This window comes from Mchenga conophoros, linkage group LG23, assembly GCF_057382185.1.
Source record: "Mchenga conophoros isolate Kocher_MC1m ecotype Shallow Benthic linkage group LG23, M_conophoros_male_GT1.1, whole genome shotgun sequence".
Taxonomy (NCBI): Eukaryota; Metazoa; Chordata; class Actinopteri; order Cichliformes; family Cichlidae; genus Mchenga; species Mchenga conophoros.
In genome coordinates this window covers 19,118,736-19,139,660 of record NC_140547.1, presented here as the reverse complement: position 1 = coordinate 19,139,660, position 20,925 = coordinate 19,118,736, and the positions used below count along the sequence as shown (strand labels likewise).

The following is a 20,925-nucleotide window of genomic DNA, read 5'->3' as shown; positions in this document are numbered from 1 at the left end:
ATGCTTACCTCAAGCTCCATGAAACCAACATGGTGATGGTCATAGATCTGCCATTAAATGAGTTCAACGTTGATTGGGTGACAATGTGCACATCCATGTTTTATATACAGTATTGCCTGTCAGCTCAGTTGAAAATTAAGCTATAAGCATTTATTTGATGCATCCTCAATAATCAGCTGTGTAACAAAACATAATGGATCCAGTCATAACTGAAGTCACACAGATTGATAACATGGTGCTTCAAGCTTTGACTTTAATGTTTAAACATGTGATCACAACACGGCAGTTACACAGTATTTTATCATCACTTGTCACACAATTCCTAAGATGCATAAACTCTATTAATCTGTACGGAATGTAAATATTTTATATGGATTAAGCTTTGTTTGCTAAGTTTTTTTATTATCAGAATTTGAGAAAGGAGAAACTCAGTGATCAGTAACTGTTACACAACAGACATGCAATACACACTGAAATAAGAACAAATATAAATCAAATAATTCATATCTTGAGACAAAAAAGGCCATGACTACACAAACCCCCCTCTTCATAAAAACCTCCTGACTGCAACACCTTTACATTCATTCTTACAGTTTCCCTGTTTGTTATAATCACCGATACACTATTAAGAAGTTTTAAGATTATGATGTACACAAAAGTTAAATCAGTGGAAAAAGTTTAAATCTGGACACACACTCTTCCCCCTACCCCGTTAAATTAATATGAAGCTGAAGGAGAAGATGCCTTTCAATATTCATTCAAATAGATACACTGTTTTCAACCACCTCTGGATCCATGTATGTGTACGGCAAGGCCAACCTTGAGTTTCTAGCTTTGATGTCTGCACTCAGCTTTTTGAGCTCTTCTTGAAATTCTTTTATCTTCAGGAGAGGAAACCTCTCAGTAAAATGCTTCTCTGGGTAGTTGCCAAGAAAAATCTGATGAGATCAATGGTACATTTAGTTTTGGTTCCACTATCACGTTGATCAAATATGTAACTCTAGCAAAATTTTCATGTATTTTACATTAAAATAAACAAACAGCAACATAAAACATAACATCTTTGGTGAGTACTTACACTATCAGAGGACTGCTTGCTGAGTAGCCATACTGTGGACATGGCATGCACTGTTGTGTTAACACTGGGGAATGTGTCCAGTATCGTTTTCTCAGTTGTTGTCCCCTTTTCTTTTGGTGGGGGAAGTTCCATGGTAGTAGGACTGTTGGGCATCCAGCCACCAAAATCGTACTGCATTGGTGAAGTAATTGATACATTATTTATAGGCTTTGAGAGATAGTTTTTAGGTCTGATAGCATTAACCTTTGGATCCAAATGTACCAAATATTCCACATGATTTCTAAGGTGTTTCACATCCAGATTTATCCATCAAGTGTAACATCACACGCTGTGCAGTTTTTTCAGTCGCGTTATTCAGCTTCTGCTCAAACTGCACGATTGACTCACAGGGGTTAGAAGTTCGTAGGTCACGATGCAGGGTCTCACACTATACAGCCCGATGCCCTGATGTGACCTGAGTGCTCACACTGTGCGTCCATAAAATGAAGGTTATAACAGATAATCTGTCCCTCGCTCTCCCTCTCTGTCTTTCACTCACACAGACACACCACCACCATCAACTTTGCTAAATTGCTAATGAAAAACATTGATCAGGCAGCTGTGATTGAGCAGCAATGTAAATCCAACTATTTTCACGGTTGTTGTAGTCGTGATAATTTTGTGAGGCCAAATCTAAAAGGCTCGGATGCGCTTGCCAAAGTTCTACAAGTTGTGCCTCCATCGCTTATGTCCAGATCACACGCTGCACTGCTGTGCTACTTCGTTTTTTCACTTTCATTTCTGTGTTTGCGCGTCCGCAGTGTGAGAGGCTGTGGTGACACCCTCACGACGGCTGACAGGATTTCAAACTGGTTTGATTTTCTTACGACGAAGCGATTGATGATCGGGAGCTGGTCATGAGGTGTTAATCTCGTTACCCCACGTATACTACACGATGCATGACACACGATGAAGGCGAAACTCAGGTTTCCAATCACCAAAACGGTCGCACGACTGAAAAATCAAAATGAGCCCAAAATTGCACAGTGTATGCCCAGCATAATGGGCTGAAAAATACGTTAACTTCTACCTTCCTTTAGCAAGTGCGGAAGTCCAACTTTTTGTGCAATGATTAGCATCTTTCTCTGCCTTTTGGGTGCTACCACAGGTGCCTTTGATGGTGCAAAATGTCTCGTCGACATTGTTGGGGAGAAAACTTACAAACAAACAGTACAGCACTTCAGAGTCACAGTGTTAGTGATTATATTTGGCAAGCTGAATGGATTCTGTACTGGATAGGAGACACAGCACGAGATTTACTGACAATAGTCTACAGACAATCAGGACCCAGACCACAATGCACTTAATATTGCACTTAAAAAAAGCATTTAATATTGCACCAAAAATAAATAAATAAAAAATCTGCGACAACAAGGCCGCAAAAGGTGAACCGCACTACAGTGAGGGACCACTGTACTGAAAACTGATCACATTTTAGCCAAGAGAACATATTTTTATATCCACTGCACAAGGTTAGTGAGTAACATGTTGGTGGCTGGGTGATTTGAATTACTCACTGTGAAAAAAGTCCTGATCTTGAACTTAATGAAATCTTAGTAAATAAATAATTCTTTGCTGATTTGCTCAAATATCTAGTGTCTATAACACCATAAGCCCATGGACTGCAGTGAATTCTAAGTTTTTAAAAAAACAACTTAAAGACAGACTCTTTTCTTTGCTTTTTCTACCAGGCTACAATTTAGTGTTTGATGCTGCTGACTGTAATTCAATTCAATTCAATTCAATTTCATTTATATAGCGCCAAATCACAATAAAAGTTGCCTCAAGGCGCTTCATAGATACAGAGAAAAACCCAACAATCATATGACCCCCTATGAGCAAGCACTTTGGCGACAGTGGGAAGGAAAAACTCCCTTTTAACAGGAAGAAACCTCCGGCAGAACCAGGCTCAGGGAGGGGCGGCCATCTGCTGCGACCAATTGGGGTGAGAGAAGGAAGACAGGATAAAAGACATGCTGTGGAAGTGAGACAGAGATTGATAACAGATATGAGTCAATGCAGAGAGGTCTGTTAACACATAGTGAGTGAGAAAGGTGACTGGAAAGGAAAAACTCAATGCATCATGTGAATTCCCGGCAGCCTACGTCTATTGGAGCATAACTAAGGGAGGATTCAGGGTCACCTGGTCCAGCCCTAACTATATGCTTTAGCAAAAAGGAAAGTTTTAAGCCTAATCTTAAATAATCTTAGTAGAGATAGTGTCTGTCTCCCGAATCCAAACTGGAAGCTGGTTCCACAGAAGAGGGGCCTGAAAACGGAAGGCTCTCCCTCCCATTCTACTTTTAAATACTCTAGGAACAACAAGTAGGCCTGCAGAGCAAGAGCGAAGTGCTCTAATAGGGTGATATGGTACTACAAGGTCATTAAGATAAGATGGGGCCTGATTATCTAAGACCTTGTATGTGAGGAGCAGGATTTTGAATTCAATTCTGGATTTAACAGGAAGCCAATGAAGGGAAGCCAAAACAGGAGAAATCTGCTCTCTCTTTCTAGTCCCTGTCAGTACTCTTGCTGCACCATTTTGGATTAGCTGAAGGCTTTTCAGTGAGTTTTTTGGACATCCTGATAATAATGAATTGCAGTCGTCCAGCCTGGAAGTAATAAATGCATGAACTAGTTTTTCAGCGTCACTGTGAGACAGGATATTTCTAACTTTAGAGATGTTGCGCAAATGGAAGAACGCAGTCTTACATATTTGTTTAATATGTGCGTTGAAGGACATGTCCTGGTCAAAAATGACTCCAAGGTTCCTCACAGTGATACTGGAGGCCAAGGTAATGCCACCCAGAGTAAGAATCTGGTTAGATACCATATTTCTAAGATTTTCAGGGCCGAGTACAATAACCTCAGTTTTATCTGAATTAAGAAGCAGAAAGGTCTTTATGTCTTTAAGACATTCCTGCAGTTTAACTAATTGGTGTGTGTTATCTGGCTTCATGGACAGATAGAGCTGGGTGTCATCTGCATAGCAGTGAAAATTTATGCTGTCTTCTAATGATGCTGCCTAAGGGAAGCATGTATAATGTAAACAGAATTGGTCCTAGCACTGAACCCTGTGGAACTCCATAATTAACCTCAGTGGGTGAAGAGGACTCTTCATTTACATGTACAAATTGGAGTCTATTAGATAGATATGATACAAACCACTGCAGTGCAGTACCTGTAATACCTACAGCATGTTCTAATCGCTCTAATAGGATATTATGGTCAACAGTATCGAATGCTGCACTAAGGTCTAGCAGGACAAGCACAGAGATGAGTCCACTGTCAGAGGCCATAAAAAGATAATTTGTAACCTTCACTAAAGCTGTTTCTGTGCTGTGATGAGCTCTGAAACCTGACTGAAACTCTTCAAATAAACCATTCCTCTGCAGATGATCAGTTAGCTGTTTGACAACTACTCTTTCAAGGATTTTTGATATGAAAGGAAGGTTCGAGATTGGCCTATAATTAGCTACGACTGCTGGGTCTAGAGATGGCTTTTTAAGTAAAGGTTTAACTACAGCCACCTTGAAGGCCTGTGGTACATAGCCGATTATTAGAGATAGGTTGATCATATTTAAGATCGAAGAATTAATTGATGGCAGGACTTCTTTGAGCAGTTTTGTAGGAATGGGGTCTAAAAGACACATTGATGGTTTGGAGGAAGTAATTATTGAAGTTAACTCAGAAAGATCAATTGGAGAAAAAGAGTCTAACTTAACATCAATGGTACTAAGAGTAGCTGTAGATAATATTACATCTGTGGGATGATTATTGGTAATTTTTATTTGTGAAGAAGTTCATGAAGTCATTACTAGTTAACGTTAAAGGGATGGTTGGCTCAAAAGAGCTCTGACTTTTTGTCAGCCTGGCTAATATTTTATTATGGTGATTAGAGCATGCTCTAGGTATTAAAAATACTGATTTGAATCATATTTACGTAACTCGAATTTGTTAATGATGGAGTTTCATCATTAACAAATTTATGTTAGGACTCTTTACATTATACATGCCTCTCTTAGGCAGTATCCTTAGAAGGTATAGCGTACCTTTTTTATTAAAAAAAAATTCTGTCCATTAGGCAGATGAAGTGTAAGTTTATCAGTACAGGCAGTCTTAAACACTGTACTTAGGACTGCTGGGTTAGGACTGGTACACCCAGTCTCAGTTGAGAAACTGTAATTAGATTACAGTTTCAATGTTATAGTTACTTGCATTACAAAAATGCAATGCTGCAGTGAGCAGCAACAAGTATTGTATAATATATTACTTCTTTTGAGTAAGGACCCCAACACTGGTCTTTAACATACAATATAAAGCACCTTGAAGTGAGAGTTATGATTCTGCCCTTTATAATTACCATTGAATTAAACTGAAAAACATTTAAAATCCTTCGCATGACTTTCTATCAACTTTTAGATTTCTTAATACATTGGAAGATAAATTATGAACTACTTGAATCACCTTATGACTTAAAAGGAGGGCTGTGGCCTACAACAATGGTCATCACTGTAGTACATGAATGAGTGCACAATAAATGGCATTCCGATTGGAAATAGTTGTACGTAATTTCTGCTTCCATGTTCACGAGGTAAAGTTCAATTATGATCATAGAATACAATAAGCATTAAGTAATGTATTGTATTCACTGCTGATGGAGTTGCATCAACTCCTTCATAAACCTCAAAATTTTAGTGGATTTATCTATGCAAAAGTGATCCATGCAGAGAGAACTGAGAAAATCTGATGTGAACATCATCACTGATAATCAGGATATATTAAAATGCTTCACCTGTCCAGAGTTGACAGCTGAGTGCTGGGCAGAGCAAGTGAAGATCACCATGGTGACAAACTTGACCATCTCATCCATAGTGCTAAATTCTTGAGGAATTCCTGACAGAATAGGCAGAATAAATTATGAATTATGTCAACACAGAAATTAAATATAATATAATAAACAATGAACCACCTGTGGTTTCCTGTGAAAGAAATCCATACTGAAAAATTTCTTTAATCCAGTTCTGCAGTTCTGTGTCTTCTTGGACCTCAGCATCAGTCTTGTAGTAGAAGGCAAGTGTTGACTTCACCAACCTTTGGCCAAATGGAGACACATTCAAACATGTTCCTACTTCCATTGATGGTTTCTAAAACACATTTAAAAAGCTATAATGCATAACAGATAAAATAAATATAAAATATGTATGTTGGGTAATCAGGTTGTTAGTTTTTAACTGTTGCAAATCGGCAACGCCTGCCTCGAGAGGGTTAAACTCTAAAGAATTATGGATTTAATCAACTGCTCCCGTAACGGAACTGACATCCTCTTCTCGACAAAAAGCCTGGGCTCAGGAGAGCCCAATTGGCCTGCAGAGACGTTTGCTGTGTGATACTCTATGGCCGGTTGTGTTGTGTATTTAGCGACATTATCGATGGAGGACATTGAATGAGATCTACCAATTCGGAACCTCGATAACAGAGTTCTGGGTGATTGGATCTGGCTCGGACCTAGCTTATCGAAGAACAAGAAGCAGCCACAGCTGTTCAAAATCCCACCAGGCTGGCCGACAAGATAGACGATGAGTGGAGCTGTGAGTACTCAGACTGTGTTTAATGAACGCATATGGGCAAGATCTTGGAGAAGCTCACGGCTCTGCAATAGGAATTGAGAGATTTAGTCACCAGTGACAGACATTAGACCAGCTCTAAAAACTGGATGCAGTTGTTCGCACTAAACACAAACAACCACCATCTTCACTCATGCGGCTATCCCACTGGCAACAGATAGAGACCTGCCAAGGTTGAAGTTGACTGGAACAACAAAATTCTTCACTAATAACTAATGGTGCAATGGATAAAGGTTGATCCGTAATCCGAACTGATCCCAATCCACAGTTCTGTACGCAGGTGATCCGAAGATTCGAAAAAGAAGGAAAAAAAGTGTATGGTTCACGTCGTCAGTCTGTCAAGTGATAATTATGGCCAGTGTTAGTGGTCCAAGTGGAGGAGCAGAGGAGTTTGCGGCATTTAAGCAGCCCTTTGCTGCCCAATCCGACTGGGCTAAAGCTATTACAAAAGCTACTGGAGTGTTTAGCTGCAGACGGGAGGCCGTATTCCCTTGTGCTAAACAAGGGGTTTAAACTATGACGAATGTGCTTGAACCACGCTATGATATCCCGTTGCGCGTCCACTTCAGTGACAAGATTGTAACCAGGCATTTACGAGCAGGAAAAGTTTAAAGTTATGGCTGAACTGTCACAGACATCTTCTGTTGCCCAACTACAAATGGGTGGACCTCCAGGTCAACGGAAAGCTACGTGACCGTGACCACTGATTATATCACAGCGGAGTGGTAGATACAAAGTCCTGTACTGCCTTGTATTGCACCTTAATTTGTTTTTATATAATTGCGTGGAATGAGTCTTGTGTTGAATGTTTTTAATAGGCAAAAAATATTTAACTAAGTTAATAAGAAATTTTTTTTTAAAAATTCATTTTTTTCTTTTTTTTGCCGATCTGAAAATTGATCCGATCCGTGACTTGAAACCGTAATCCGATCCGAACCGTGAGATTTTTGATCTGTTGCACCACTACTAATAACAAGATTGTTGTCTGAACTTTCTGTCTGACCTTCAAGGCCACCTGGGTCCACTGGAGACTTGATCTTCTTTCTCCTTCTTTTTTTCTCTTTCTCTCACCCAAACTGATCGCAGCAGATGGCCGCCCCTCCCTGAGCCTGGTTCTGTGGGAGGTTTCTTCCTGTTAAAAGGGAGTTTTTCCTTCCCACTGTCGCCAAAGTGCTTGCTCATAGGGGGTCATATGATTGTTGGGTTTTTCTCTGTATCTATTATTGTAGGGTCTGCTGTACAATATAAAGCATGGGGTGAACACGGGATACACTCACACACATACTCATGTAACGGACACAGACACTGAGTTGTTTTTGTTTTGCTGTCCTTAAACTGCTCTCCTAGTGGAGGTGAGTCTGAGTAGAGTCCTTTTTTTCTCCTCCTGTCCCTGATGTTGTGAATTTTCACTGTTCTTTTTAAATGCTATCTATTCTGACCTGTCTCCGCAATGTGATGTTTGTGTAATATATGTATGGTCAGAAGGGTCAGTTTCACTGCAGGCAACTGCATGTCACAAATAAAGGCTTCATTCATTTATTCTTTCATTTAAAATAATAACTGGGAAGCCATCTGGAAGAATTTTGTTTTTGTTTCGGCAAGCATCTGAAAGTACATTACTAAATTTACCAGGGTGTGAAGAATGGCCTAGGTGAACTTCGAAATAAATTGAAGTTATTCTGTATGTTGTGTCAGACAAAGTGGTAATAGAACCTGTTGATGATTTCCCAAAGCTGGAGTCCATCATCCCTGTAGTAGAAGTTTGGCACATCTTTCAGTCCACGTTCCTCAATATCATCTGGGATACAGAGGGAGCTGTAGGTCAGTGAGGTCAGTGATCTTCTCAGGATTGTGAGGGCACCCTCTCCACCAGAAGATGTAAACTAGGAAACAGTCAAATCTTAGTGGCAAAAAAATACATGTTGGTCAAAAAGAACATTTGTTTGTCCTTTTTGTTTGTTTATACCTTAGCAAAAGTTCCTCCTTTAGATATCAGAAGCATCCGAGCTAAGAAGTTGATGTTCAAAGTGTAGCGAGTGTGAGGTATGAGAAGCTGAGGGAAGCAGAGAAGTTCATTTGTAAGAAGACTACTTTTTCCTTTCTTGTCTGATGTTTTATATTCAAATGTTTAATTCTGCTGTATAACATATATGTAAATGGCTAACATCAAAGTCACAAGTTTTGTTGCTTTCTGTACCATTTACCATTGTGTTAAATCTTCGAAACAATTAATCAACTTTACATACCTTGTACAGTGGATGCACCATTGGAAGGTTGCGGAGCAGTGACACTGCAAAAACCTCAGCCAGCAGATGAGTGCGCAGCAGATGAGCATTTAGTTCATAAAGGTTGAAGTTTGCACTTCTCACAAACGTCTTGGCCAACAACCAGTCGTACTCAGAATCACTAGGATAAAAAATCGGGTTGTCCTTTGTTGGTTTCTGCTTCAGCTGCAGGAGAAGGAATAAATGTGTTTTCTTACTTATACTACCTTTTTTTAATCATTACGAACTGCTAACCATCAAACACTTTTATAGATGTTGAGCAGACCAACTCAAACACAAACTGCAATGAAAAGCTTTATTTACTGTAAAAATAACGATTAAAGGCGCAGGAAAGAAACAGACCGAGGATCTTTGATAATCCAGGGAGACAGAGAAATGGCAGTTAGTGACTGGAAAGCACATGACTAGGAAAAGATTTGGATACTGAATGAAAGAATTTAAAGGTGAGTAGAGATTATTTGTCAAGTTAAAAAGGTCTTGTGTGAGGAGTTTGAGGAAAGGTGGCTGAGGCAGAGAGGAATAAAGGTAAGAGTAGTGGTGTGTGAGAGGCATAGAGGTGTTCAGGTAAGCAGCACACAGTGCAGGATTTACGGTGGCAGGACAGTCTGATGAAAGTGGAGAAGGGTCATGGCTGATATTCTTCTGAAAGATCCTGGGAAAACTGGCAAGCTGGAAGGAGGACTGCCGAAAAGCAAAAGTAGAAACTGCAGATTGACACTTTCCCAAAATTCAAGTCACAACAAAACCACCAGAGCAGAGACAACAATCAGGCGTAGGATATCTGCCTCGTTGCTACTTAAATACACTAGGTTGACAGAACCAAATGGCCCTAGTTGTGCCAGAGAAACCATGTACACCACAGTCACACCCAGCTGCCCAACTGTTCCTGAAAAGCAAAACAGAAAGCGGTAGGTAAACCCCATCCACGCTGGATCGTACCAGTCCTCCTTTTCCCTGGTTGGCAAATCAATGATTCTACGTCACAGAAAAGTCTGCCTTCGTATCCTCTGGCTGTGATGTAGGTGTTAAGGCATGGAGGGAACTGTGATTTCAGTCTCTTCGCCCTTGTAATGTAATTTATAGATAATTGAAAGGGGAGAGACTAGTAGCCGAGAGTCTTAGGGGTCATGTGGAGGAAGGAGCCACTGCTGTTTGTGTCAAAATATTACTAGGGAACTAAAGATAAATCTGCAGTCTCTAAGTCAGGTTTAAGGACCCAATTTGGGGCTGAAGGGATGGTGAATTGTAAGAAGTGTGACAAACAGAACGTGCTGATCAAAAACCCTGTGATGATGATGGTGGGGAGTAACTGGCAGTTATTTCCACAGGAGCCTCAAGGGCCAAACCTCCGTACTGAGTTGTTTCATAAGCTAACCCATACGGAAAAGAAATAGTAAAAACTTATATGTGATTTACTCATGAAAGTGGCCACTTTCTCATTACTTTCATACATTGTTTTAGTAAGTATCCAAAACATACAAGTTTCATTATATAATTTTTCAAGGGATCTTATATCTGTTTTTACTCTTGTATGCTTTTCATACAAGTTTCACACAAGACAGATACAAACTTTATAAGATTTATATATATCTTTTCCATATGGGAACTGTCAATTAAATTCAGCACCAGAGTTTAAAATCACTTAAAAAGAAAGAGTGCCAGTGACAGGTTGTTGCATGTGGGGACCTTCGAGTCCAGAAGACACCGCTTACCAGTACCGCCACATTTGGAGGTTGGCACTTTCTTTAGGTTGAATGAGGCAGGTGGCCAAGAAAGGACAGACAGATCGCAATATGTGCAGAGTCACTCCACAAATCTCTGCCATCACCTTTGATGCCGGTCTTGTGTGACCCTGCTGCATTGGCTCCCATGCTACAAGCTAACAGATAAATCCCAATAGCTAAATTGACAAGATGAGAATTTTGAGAATCTTGTATGATCTTGTTGTGATTGTTTTAAGTTTCTGTCTGCTGTTTTTATCTTTGCTTTGTGTTGTTGGCGTTTTGTTCATATCTAAATATTAAGAGAAAGATCACATGTGACTCCTCATTAGGATAGGATTAGTGTAGGTGTATGAGATTTTAACTTCAGTTTGATATTGTTAGATGATATTCCTGAGTAGGGATGGGTATCGTTTAGGTTTTATCCGATATCGGTGCCAAACCGGTACTTTTGAAACGGTGCCGGTGCTTAAACGGTGCTCAAACCGGTGCTTAAAGAATGGAGAACACAAAATTGGTCCAAAAACCTCTCATGTTCAGCTGGTTTTTTTTGTAAAAAGATAACAATGTTAGCCTTTTCTGCAGCTATGGGGCATATATGGTATCACTCTTGGCTGGAAGCAGTGCTTAAACAATGGAAAAAACACAAACTTTGTCCAAAAACCTCTCATGTTTAACTGTTTTCCACTTTTTCTTTGGTCATTTTAGCCTTTTTGGCCAGGGTGAAGGGAGTATCTGCCATCAAACAAGAAGTCAGCTGCATGTAACTACGACTGTGTTTGCTAGTTCACCTTATATGCATTCATTTAATAATGTGGTTAGCCTACTCAGCATAAATTACACACGAACAACATTAAGCTACTCACGCAGAGAAGAATGGCTGCTGCTGCCATTATCATCCGTCATCATTTTTGCTACACTGGCAGGGCTAGGGGCCAGGACTCTCCTCTTCGGGTGCAGTAGATGCGCTCGGTGTGAGGTCTCGCAGCACGCTATCAAATACGGCGCATTTTTCGGCTTTAAAAAAAACGCTATGCGTCGCCAGGTGTTTCATCGGATTTGAGGTGTTACCTCCTTTGACAGTATCACAGTATCACCTTAAAGCACTTGTTGCAGGCTGCTGAGTTTGCATATTTTGCTGTGAAGTACAGCCAGACTTTTGACCGCTTGCCTTGGGCATTTTTAATCTGTAGCTCCGCTCTAAAATAACGTACGTACCTGGACCCGCCTACTATCCTCGGAAACGTAAAATGATTGGCTAGAATTCAAAGTGTATGACATCTCAGGAAAAAAAAGCACCGAAATAAAGCACCGAAATGTGCGCTGCTTTTCGGTCTGGTTACTACCATTTATGTCAGAACCGATACCGGTACCCATCCCTATTCCTGAGACATTCCTTGATATGCTGCTTAGAGATAGTGGTTATTCTCAAAGCTGAGCCAACCAGAATCTATCCAGCCTTTAAGCGATGATGTGCTGAATCCTGCTTCCGGTCCAAAAGTACTCTGCTTTTAATAGGGCTATTGTGCTTTTAACATATTTTAATGCTTGGTATCTTGTTCTATTTCATCTCAACAAGCCCCTAAAAACAGTCAGTGATCACTGTCGGCCTCTCTCTATTTTTATTTCCGCTAATCATTTTAAAGCTCAGTTTTTTAAAACCTTACGATGTAACTACAGCACAGCCCATGCAGCAGTATATTAATGACTAACCTTGTTTTGTGGATGGATTATCTCACTTGTTCCCCTGACTGAAGTTTGGTCCGTTTACAGCATCCTGCCATGCTAATGTTATGCTAACATAGCTGTGTCGCTAGCGATCGTGCAGCACATCATTATATACCTGCTAGTCCAAGTTCTGTAATCCTACAAACGCCACTGCTGTTTAGTTTTCTGTCTTCATTTATGTTGGGAGTGATAGCAGAGCTGTAACGTTTTAATTTTTTCAGAAGTCTCTCATTCAGAACATGGTGTATTATATTTAAATGGAAGCTAGCGAGCTAACTCCCTGCTAACTTCGACTTCAGTTAAATTTCATAAATAATTCAGTTTTCATGGATGCCTGGATGTTAAACTTAATCATTGCACCTGGTAAAACAGCAACACTGATCATTTTATTAAAGATGAATGAATTTAGACAGTTTTTAAACTCTCAGTAATGCTGCAGAGATCTTTTGACTTAGGAACCTGCAGCGGAGTTTGGGCCCAGACGCGGCTAATGACGTCAGCCTTAAAGACCGGATAGACAATCAATAAGAGAATTGATAATGAATGGAATCCACGAGTGATATTGATATTGGAATTGGAATAAATTCTTATTAATTTCATTCCCTAGCTAAAGCTACTGAGAACTTTTTTCTGGCACAGACATTGGCAACAACAACAGGGATTGGTTTAGCAAGAGCTAATCTCTATGCAGAAGGAAAAAGATAAACAAAATCCATATACAATAGATGCACATTGTCTAAAGCAATTTGAGTGCTCAGGTAGGCTTGAAAAGTGCTATATAAGAACCAGTTAATTTACGTTATTAATGTCTGAGTTCTAAGCTCACCTGAATAGCAACTGGCATTAACTGATCAGCATTGTTTTTCCAAAGTAGGACAAGCGGGGCCATCAAGAACTGTTTGTTCCCATTGATGGTGTTTGACTCCACTTCATCCAAAATCTTGTAGTCACACAGGAAGATGTTACCCTTCTGTTTGAAATTTCAGAAGGAATGACAAATTATTTGACCCCATGCATTTAGTCTGGGTATTACAACTGCAAAGTAAAATTTACCAATACAAATACCTCACCAACATACAAATAAGAGCAACCAGATATCAGTCAACTTTATTTAATAGAAATTTAAATTAAATAAACCTCCATTTCTTCTGCCAAATTATGCTGACCATCAGGGAAAACCGTTTCATCCGTGACAGATAAGTTATTGGGCAGTTGTGTACAGCGTTGGATCAAAATGGGATTGGTACCATTTAGAAACTGATAGCCAAAGAATGCATCTTCCTTCCAGTGTTTAGAGACGTATTCTAGAAATAAAACATAATTTTACTTCTCTGTGTTTAAAATGCTTTACAATCCTTCTCAACCACTGTTAATATCATAAAATTTGACCGCAGGCAAAAAACAGGAAAGTAAAATTCATCATGTCATGGACATAAATGCCAGAGTCCTAATAATATGACTTATTCTATGTTACTTTATGTGCTATTATACATTATATAATATGGTCTAATGATTGTTCATTACCTGAAACCTGAGTTTTGTGGACATTTAATAGTTGTTTAATATCCTCTATACAATTAAACTTGTTAGACTGAAGCATTCCCATCAGTCCCAGCCTTCCCAGTCTAGAAAAAAACACAGTAGCTTTTTCAGATGATTAGAATCATATATATATATATATATATATATATATATATATATATATATATATATATATATATATATATATATATATATATATATATATATATATATATAACAGGGCATTGTTGGAATGCTACTACGCAAGTAACCCCGGCGGAAGGGGCTACATGAATAGGATGGATTCTTCGATACCCAACATCCACAATGACGGCGAAACAACTAGTAGCTCAGTGTTCCAACATTCGAAAGAAGGGACTGCTCTCACAGCTAGAGATTGACGAGGTACAACACAAATGCTATGGCAAGGAGGAGTCAGGACGCCAGGTCAGGGGGGCGATATCATCACCCCCACCCGAGATTGGGTACATAGCCCCAAGTGCAATAGGAGAAGGATTGCACGTTAAGTGCGAGAGGAACTGACCTGAAAGATAGGATCATGGCCAAGCTTGAAACCTGGATCCCCCGTAGCCGGTTACCAAGATTAAGTGAAGTACCCTCAGAAGGTCTGCTAGATGATGTTAATGCAGCACTACGGACAATACCTACAACCACGATTACCGACACTAACAAGCTGATCTACAATACGGCAGCAGTGATCAGTGAGATGCTTGGCTACAAGATGAACAGCCACAAGGGGCAGTACCCTCCATGGAGAAGGAGGCTAGAGGGCAAGATCAAAGTAGCACGGAGGGAGGTTTGCCAACTAACGGAGTTGCAGAAAGGTGCGACAAAGAAGGTGCATAAGAAATACAGCAAGCTGTCCATACCTGAGGCCTTGGAAACTGCCAAGCAAAGACTCACAGCCTTGGCCAGCCGCTTGAGGAGGTACACCAGAGAGATAGAAGGCAGGAGAATAAACCAGCTGTTCTCCACAGAACCAGCAAAGGTGTACTCTCAGTGGCAAGGGAACAATAATAATAAGAGAACAGCACCACCCAGGCTGGAGACCGAGCAATACTGGAAGAGCATATGGGAGAAGGACGCAACCCATAACGGCAATGCTCAGTGGCTAGTGGATCTGAGGGCAGACCACAGCGACCTCCCCGAACAGGGTCCAGTAACCATCACAGTGGCAGATATCCAAGAAAGGGTCTCCAGTATGAAGAGTTGGACAGCACCAAGGCCCGACATGGTTCACGCCTACTGGCTAAAGAAGCTGACTGCACTCCACGAGCGTCTGGCAGCACAAATGAACCAGCTGCTAGTTAACGAGAGACACCCGGAATGGCTAACCGAAGGTCGGACGGTCCTGATCCCCAAGGACCCCAAGAAGGGACCGGTCCCCTCCAACTACCGACCAATAACCTGCCTCAGTACTACATGGAAGCTCCTGTCAGGCATCATATCAGCTAAGATGAACAGGCACATGGGTCAATACATGAGCGGGACACAGAAAGGAATTGGCAAGAATACCAGAGGCGCAAAACACCAGCTACTGGTAGACAGAACAGTCAGCCGAGACTGCAAGACCAGACTGACCAACCTGTGCACTGCCTGGATTGATTACAAGAAGGCCTATGACTCAATGCCCCACAGCTGGATACTGGAATGCCTAGAATTGTACAAGATCAATGAGCCTTCATCAGGAACTCAATGGGGATGTGGCGTACAACACTAGAGGCCAACTCCAAGCCCATAGCACAAGTCACCATCAAGTGCGGGATCTACCAAGGAGATGCTCTGTCCCCACTGCTGTTCTGCATAGGCCTGAACCCCCTCAGTGAGATCATTAACAAGACTGGCTACGGATACTGACTACAGAACGGAGCAGTTGTCAGCCACCTCCTGTACATGGATGACATCAAGCTGTATGCCAAGAGTGAACGAGACATCGATTCACTGATCCACACTACCAGGCTATACAGCAATGACATTGGAATGTCGTTCGGACTGGAGAAGTGTAGTCGGATGGTAACAAAGAGAGGGAAGGTAGTCAGAACTGAGGGGATTGAACTACCAGAAGGCAACATTGCAGACATAGAGGACAGTTACAAGTACCTGGGGATCCCGCAGGCGAATGGGAACCATGAAGAGGCCGCTAGAAAAGCTGCAACCACCAAGTACCTGCAGAGGGTCAGGCAAGTCCTGAGGAGTCAGCTGAATGGTAAGAACAAGATCCGGGCCATCAACACGTACGCCCTGCCCGTGATCAGGTACCCTGCTGGGGTAATAGGCTGGCCAAAGGAGGAGATAGAAGCCACTGACATAGGAAGGGGGCCGGGGACTGGTGAGTGTCAGCACCACAGTCCAGGATGAGACAACGAACATCCAAGAATACATTGGCAAGATGGCCCCAACTGACCGAGTGCTCAGTGAATACCTCAGGCAGCAGAAACCCAACAAAGAGGAGGGAGACGAGGAACCATCATGGAAGGACAGGCCCCTGCACGGTATGTACCACCGGCAGATAGAGGGGGTGGCTGATATCCAGAAATCCTACCAGTGGCTGGACAAAGCTGGACTGAAAGACAGCACAGAGGCACTAATCATGGCAGCACAAGAACAAGCTCTGAGTACAAGATCCATAGAGGCTGGGGTCTATCACACCAGGCAAGACCCCAGGTGCAGGCTGTGTAAAGATGCCCCAGAGACAATCCAGCACATAACAGCAGGGTGCAAGATGCTAGCAGGCAAGGCATACATGGAACGCCATAACCAAGTGTACAGGAACATCTGTGCCGAGTATAACCTGGAAGTCCCGAGGTCAAAATGGGAGATGCCCCCAAGGGTGGTGGAGAATGACCGAGCTAAGATGCTGTGGGACTTCCAGATACAGACGGACAAAATGGTGGTGGCTAACCAACCGGACATAGTGGTGGTAGATAAACAGAAGAAGACGGCCGTAGTGATCGATGTAGCGGTTCCGAATGACAGCAACATCAGAAAGAAGGAACACGAGAAGCTGGAGAAATACCAAGGGCTCAGAGAAGAGCTCGAGAGGATGTGGAGGGTGAAGGTAACGGTGGTCCCCGTGGTAATCGGAGCACTAGGTGCGGTGACTCCCAAGCTAGGCGAGTGGCTCCAGCAGATCCCGGGAATAACATCGGAGATCTCTGTCCAGAAGAGCGCAATATATATATATATATATATATATATATATATATATATATATATATATATATATATATATATATATATATATATATATATATATATGTATGTATGTATTGTATGTATATCTATATGTATGTATATCTATATGTATACATATATATATGTATATATATATATGTATATATATATGTGTATATATATATGACATGAGGGGTTCACCCTGTGGCCCCAATGTAGACCATCTCCACAGTCTTAGTCAAAGAGAAGCGGATGTCATAGGGGAGTGATAAAACACTGTCTGCCTTCAGGTGGGAGATGCCCTGCTTGTCCCAGCTGGAAAAGAAGATAAAGGCAAAACATATAAAATATACAAAAACAAAATAACTTAAGTGTAGTGGAAAGGGATTATAGTACAGAAAACAAATGGCATTACTGACTAATTGTTTGTATATGCACATCTATGCTTCGACCATGCACATCAAATTCTAGCAGATATTATGTAGTGTTTAAATTATCTTGGTATTTCACAAATTTACATCCAACTGATCGAGCCAGGGGTGGAGAAGGATTTCAGGCCTTCATTCTATTGGTTCTCATGATGCTCTCATCTCTTACCTGTAGATTTTGCGTCTTTCCAGAAGCTCCTGTTCCCGACTGTATGGGCTAAGAAGTCTGTGCTTGTCTTCAATTGCTGTGAGAGCTAGAAAAAACACACACAAGGTAAAAATTCTTTTAAAAGACAGAACGGTTTGGATTTGATCTACCTGCTTGGTCTGTTTCATTAGTTCTGGTTACCAGTTGCAGATGTTCCTGCTGGTTTTCATGATATTGTTTGTTTTTGTTTCAATTAACTCCAGATGTTTGTGGTCAGAGTTGATAATAAATTATAATATAAGTTATATCCATTATTCCTAGAATTTTGCTGTGCTTGCAGCACTTTTACTCTTACTTTTACTTTGTCGTGTAGTGTACTTAGTGTGTACTCAGTTTGTGTGTGGGCGTGTCAAAATAATGAGGAATCTCCGGAATGTTACAGATACTGGCCAAAAAACTACCAAAGGTAGATTGCAATGTAAACGCTGTCTTCAGGTGGAAAACTGGAGGAGCAATACACTTGCTGCTGATTTGCTCCTCCGTCTTGTGGTGGACAGGAACTATTCTCTCAAACACTCACTGAGGAGATCCAATTAGCAAATTCTTTATTGTCTATAAAATTTCTCTTAAAGATTTTTTTAAAAAAAGAAAAAAGAAGACAGGCAGAAAAAAAAGAAGACTTTCTTAATGTGTCATTTTTCAGTTAATTTTTATAATCTTTATGATCTCTTCTAAATGAATAGCTACATCATTTTTTGCTTTTAATTTATTCATTTCTAACATTGACACAAACCTGCTCCCTCTCTGAAGTAGTGCGGCTTGCTGTTAGTGATCCAGCGGTAGACAGGAAAGCTGTATTTGCCTCCCTCAGGGGACGTCACATCCACCTTAGCAGGATACCAAACCATGTTTGGGACAAGCGTCTGATTCTCTTTTTCTAGCTCTATCAGTGCTAGATGTCCAAGGGATTTTCGGCAGGACACAATAAAATGTGACACCTGAAGTAAAAGTAGCATATACCTTTGAATACCTTTGAAAAATGTACAATAGGTCAGCATGTATTAAACTGACAATTGTATTTTATCATACGTCTTTACCTCCTAGTAATCACAGTGCAGTTACTATACAGGCAAAATTAAAATGTACATTTCAGTTTCAGAGTATTTAATGCTATAAATCACGATGTAATCTCATATAACCATGGCACAAATTTAAACATCCATTTTCCTGTGGAGAATATTTTATCTGATTAGGAAGGATACCACCCTTCCCACTGTGGAAAGTACAGCCTTGTTTCGAATAACATGGCCAAATTGATTAAAAACTCCAGAATGTGACTAACTGTAGTTGAGTTTATGTACGACAGACTTTTAAGGTGGCTGTAATCAAACCACTATTTATTAAGCTCTCTCAGGTTTTGTCTTGTCTCCCACAGTTTGTGTTCCATCCACTCTCCCTATGCTCTCTTTTCTTTGACCTTACTTCCAAGTAATAACTTACTTCCAGATGGCTGCCTCTCCCTGAACTTGCTTCTTCTGGAAGACTTTTAACTTCTATAAGGGAGTTGATTTCCTACTGCCTTTATATTGCTCATAGCAGATTATCTGTTTGTTGTGGCTTTCTCTAATGTCGTATGCTCTTTACCTTAAAATAGAGACTACCTGGAGGTGACTGTTATTGTGAATTGAGTTTATATATATAAAAAAAGTAACTGAGTATCATACTTACTGCTCCCCTGTAGAAAGATGGCACACAGCTCCACAGGTGTGTGCGTTCACTCTCTCCATCTGTGCCGACTAGCTTAATGTAGATCTTGTTAAAAGTGGAGGCATTGGAGACATTGCCAGTGAAAATGATCACCTCATAATCGCCCATTTTCACTCTTGAAAGAAGAAAAATCCTGATGGGAACAAAATTATATTAACCAAAAGATATTATGAGAAGTAATTTCAAATGTGTCCTCTATCTACGATCAGTTTCAGTGCAGAAACTGTCAGTGTTATCTATCTTACCTCTGCTAATGACGCCAAGATCTTACTCTGAAGATCTTCCCTGTTCATCTAACAACTCAAAACCGATTTCTCTTTTTATGCAGAACTTGTGGGAGTGTCCTCTAAGGTGCATCTGTCAACAATGTTCAACCTTTTCAATGTTTCATTTCATTCGTTCATTTTAAATCTCTGCCGTTCTGTGTCTCTGCACAGAATAAGTCCTAATCCATTGATGCTTTGTGGGTGACATTAATTAGCTACACCAAGAATATACACAAAATCAATCTGCACTGCATTTTGAAGTGTTTCATTGTGTTTGCTGGTAAAGATTTTGGTCAAGGTCATATTTCAATACAGGTGTGACTGAGCATCAGCTGCAGGTTACCAGAAACAAACTGAGCAGGATCTCATTGGAAATCAGAATCAGTGCAGTTGCATTTTAATGCTTTTATTGCAAATAGAAAAATAAATAAAAGTAAAAAATAATAAATAAAAGCAATGCTTTTCAGTAGGTATTAACACTGTATTGTTTTCGTTCAAAAGATGAGCAATGAAACATGAAATTGTTTTCCTGCTCAGCCAGTTGGATCAACAAAACACCTTTCAATCTATTGTCTGCCTCAGTGCTAGTAATCATACACTTCCTTAAACCTGTTGTGAAAGATCAGATTTTAATAAACAGATTAAGGCCTTGCACTTGAATTACAGGTCTAATTTCACTTTCAATTTTACTCATATCATTGATTTTTTTTTTCTAAGGGAATGAAGATTTTATTTTAATTAAAAAAATCTTATTCTAGAGATGAGTTTTTCAGAAAGTTCAAGTTTAAAAAAAAATCAATTTTCTCATCATGACTTCATGGTTTAGGCTTTACAGGACCAGGTTATGATGGCAACTACCTTTCAGAACACTAGACTATTACACGGGGCAGTATGAATAAGTTAAACTACAAAAACGATAAAGGAGGAACAAGGAAAAGATACGATAGAAGATAACAGGGAGAGATGTTATGAGGAAACTGTCATTCATTCAGTGTTCAAAAGTTTCTCAGTTCAACATTGAGGCCAAAATGTTTGTTCCTGGAGGTTTTAATCAATTGAGGAATGGATGAATGAATAAAAGGAATTTGGTAGGATAACCTATTAAAATTACAGTGTATATTT

At 40.4% G+C, this 20,925-nt stretch overlaps 1 protein-coding gene across 1 annotated transcript; it reads right to left on the bottom strand.

Annotated features, from left to right (window-relative positions):
- Window positions 1–544: 544 nt before the first annotated feature.
- Window positions 545–19,645, bottom strand: LOC146547073 (polyunsaturated fatty acid lipoxygenase ALOX15B-like). The gene is made up of 14 exons (XM_085264640.1): window positions 19,499–19,645; window positions 18,564–18,768; window positions 17,792–17,876; window positions 17,396–17,509; window positions 14,003–14,103; window positions 13,616–13,782; window positions 13,305–13,448; window positions 8,991–9,194; window positions 8,711–8,797; window positions 8,458–8,627; window positions 6,090–6,211; window positions 5,913–6,013; window positions 1,079–1,249; window positions 545–938 (listed from the first exon to the last, which is right to left on the bottom strand). The coding sequence occupies exons 1-14, from the start codon at window positions 19,643–19,645 to the stop codon at window positions 759–761; spliced, it is 1,998 nt and encodes a 665-aa protein (XP_085120766.1). The 3' UTR covers window positions 545–758.
- Between the last annotated feature and the right edge of the window lie 1,280 nt (window positions 19,646–20,925).

Excerpts from the sequence above, each read along its gene's own strand:
- LOC146547073 (XM_085264640.1), bottom strand. The coding sequence starts at position 19,645 with ATGGGCGATTATGAGGTGATCATTTTCACTGGCAATGTCTCCAATGCC. Across the intron at positions 14,104-17,395 it reads GTCTACATTGGGGCCACAGG|ACTGGGAAGGCTGGGACTGA; the intron begins GTGAACCCCTCA and ends GTTTTTTTCTAG. Across the intron at positions 6,014-6,089 it reads TCTTTCACAGGAAACCACAG|GAATTCCTCAAGAATTTAGC; the intron begins GTGGTTCATTGT and ends CTATTCTGTCAG.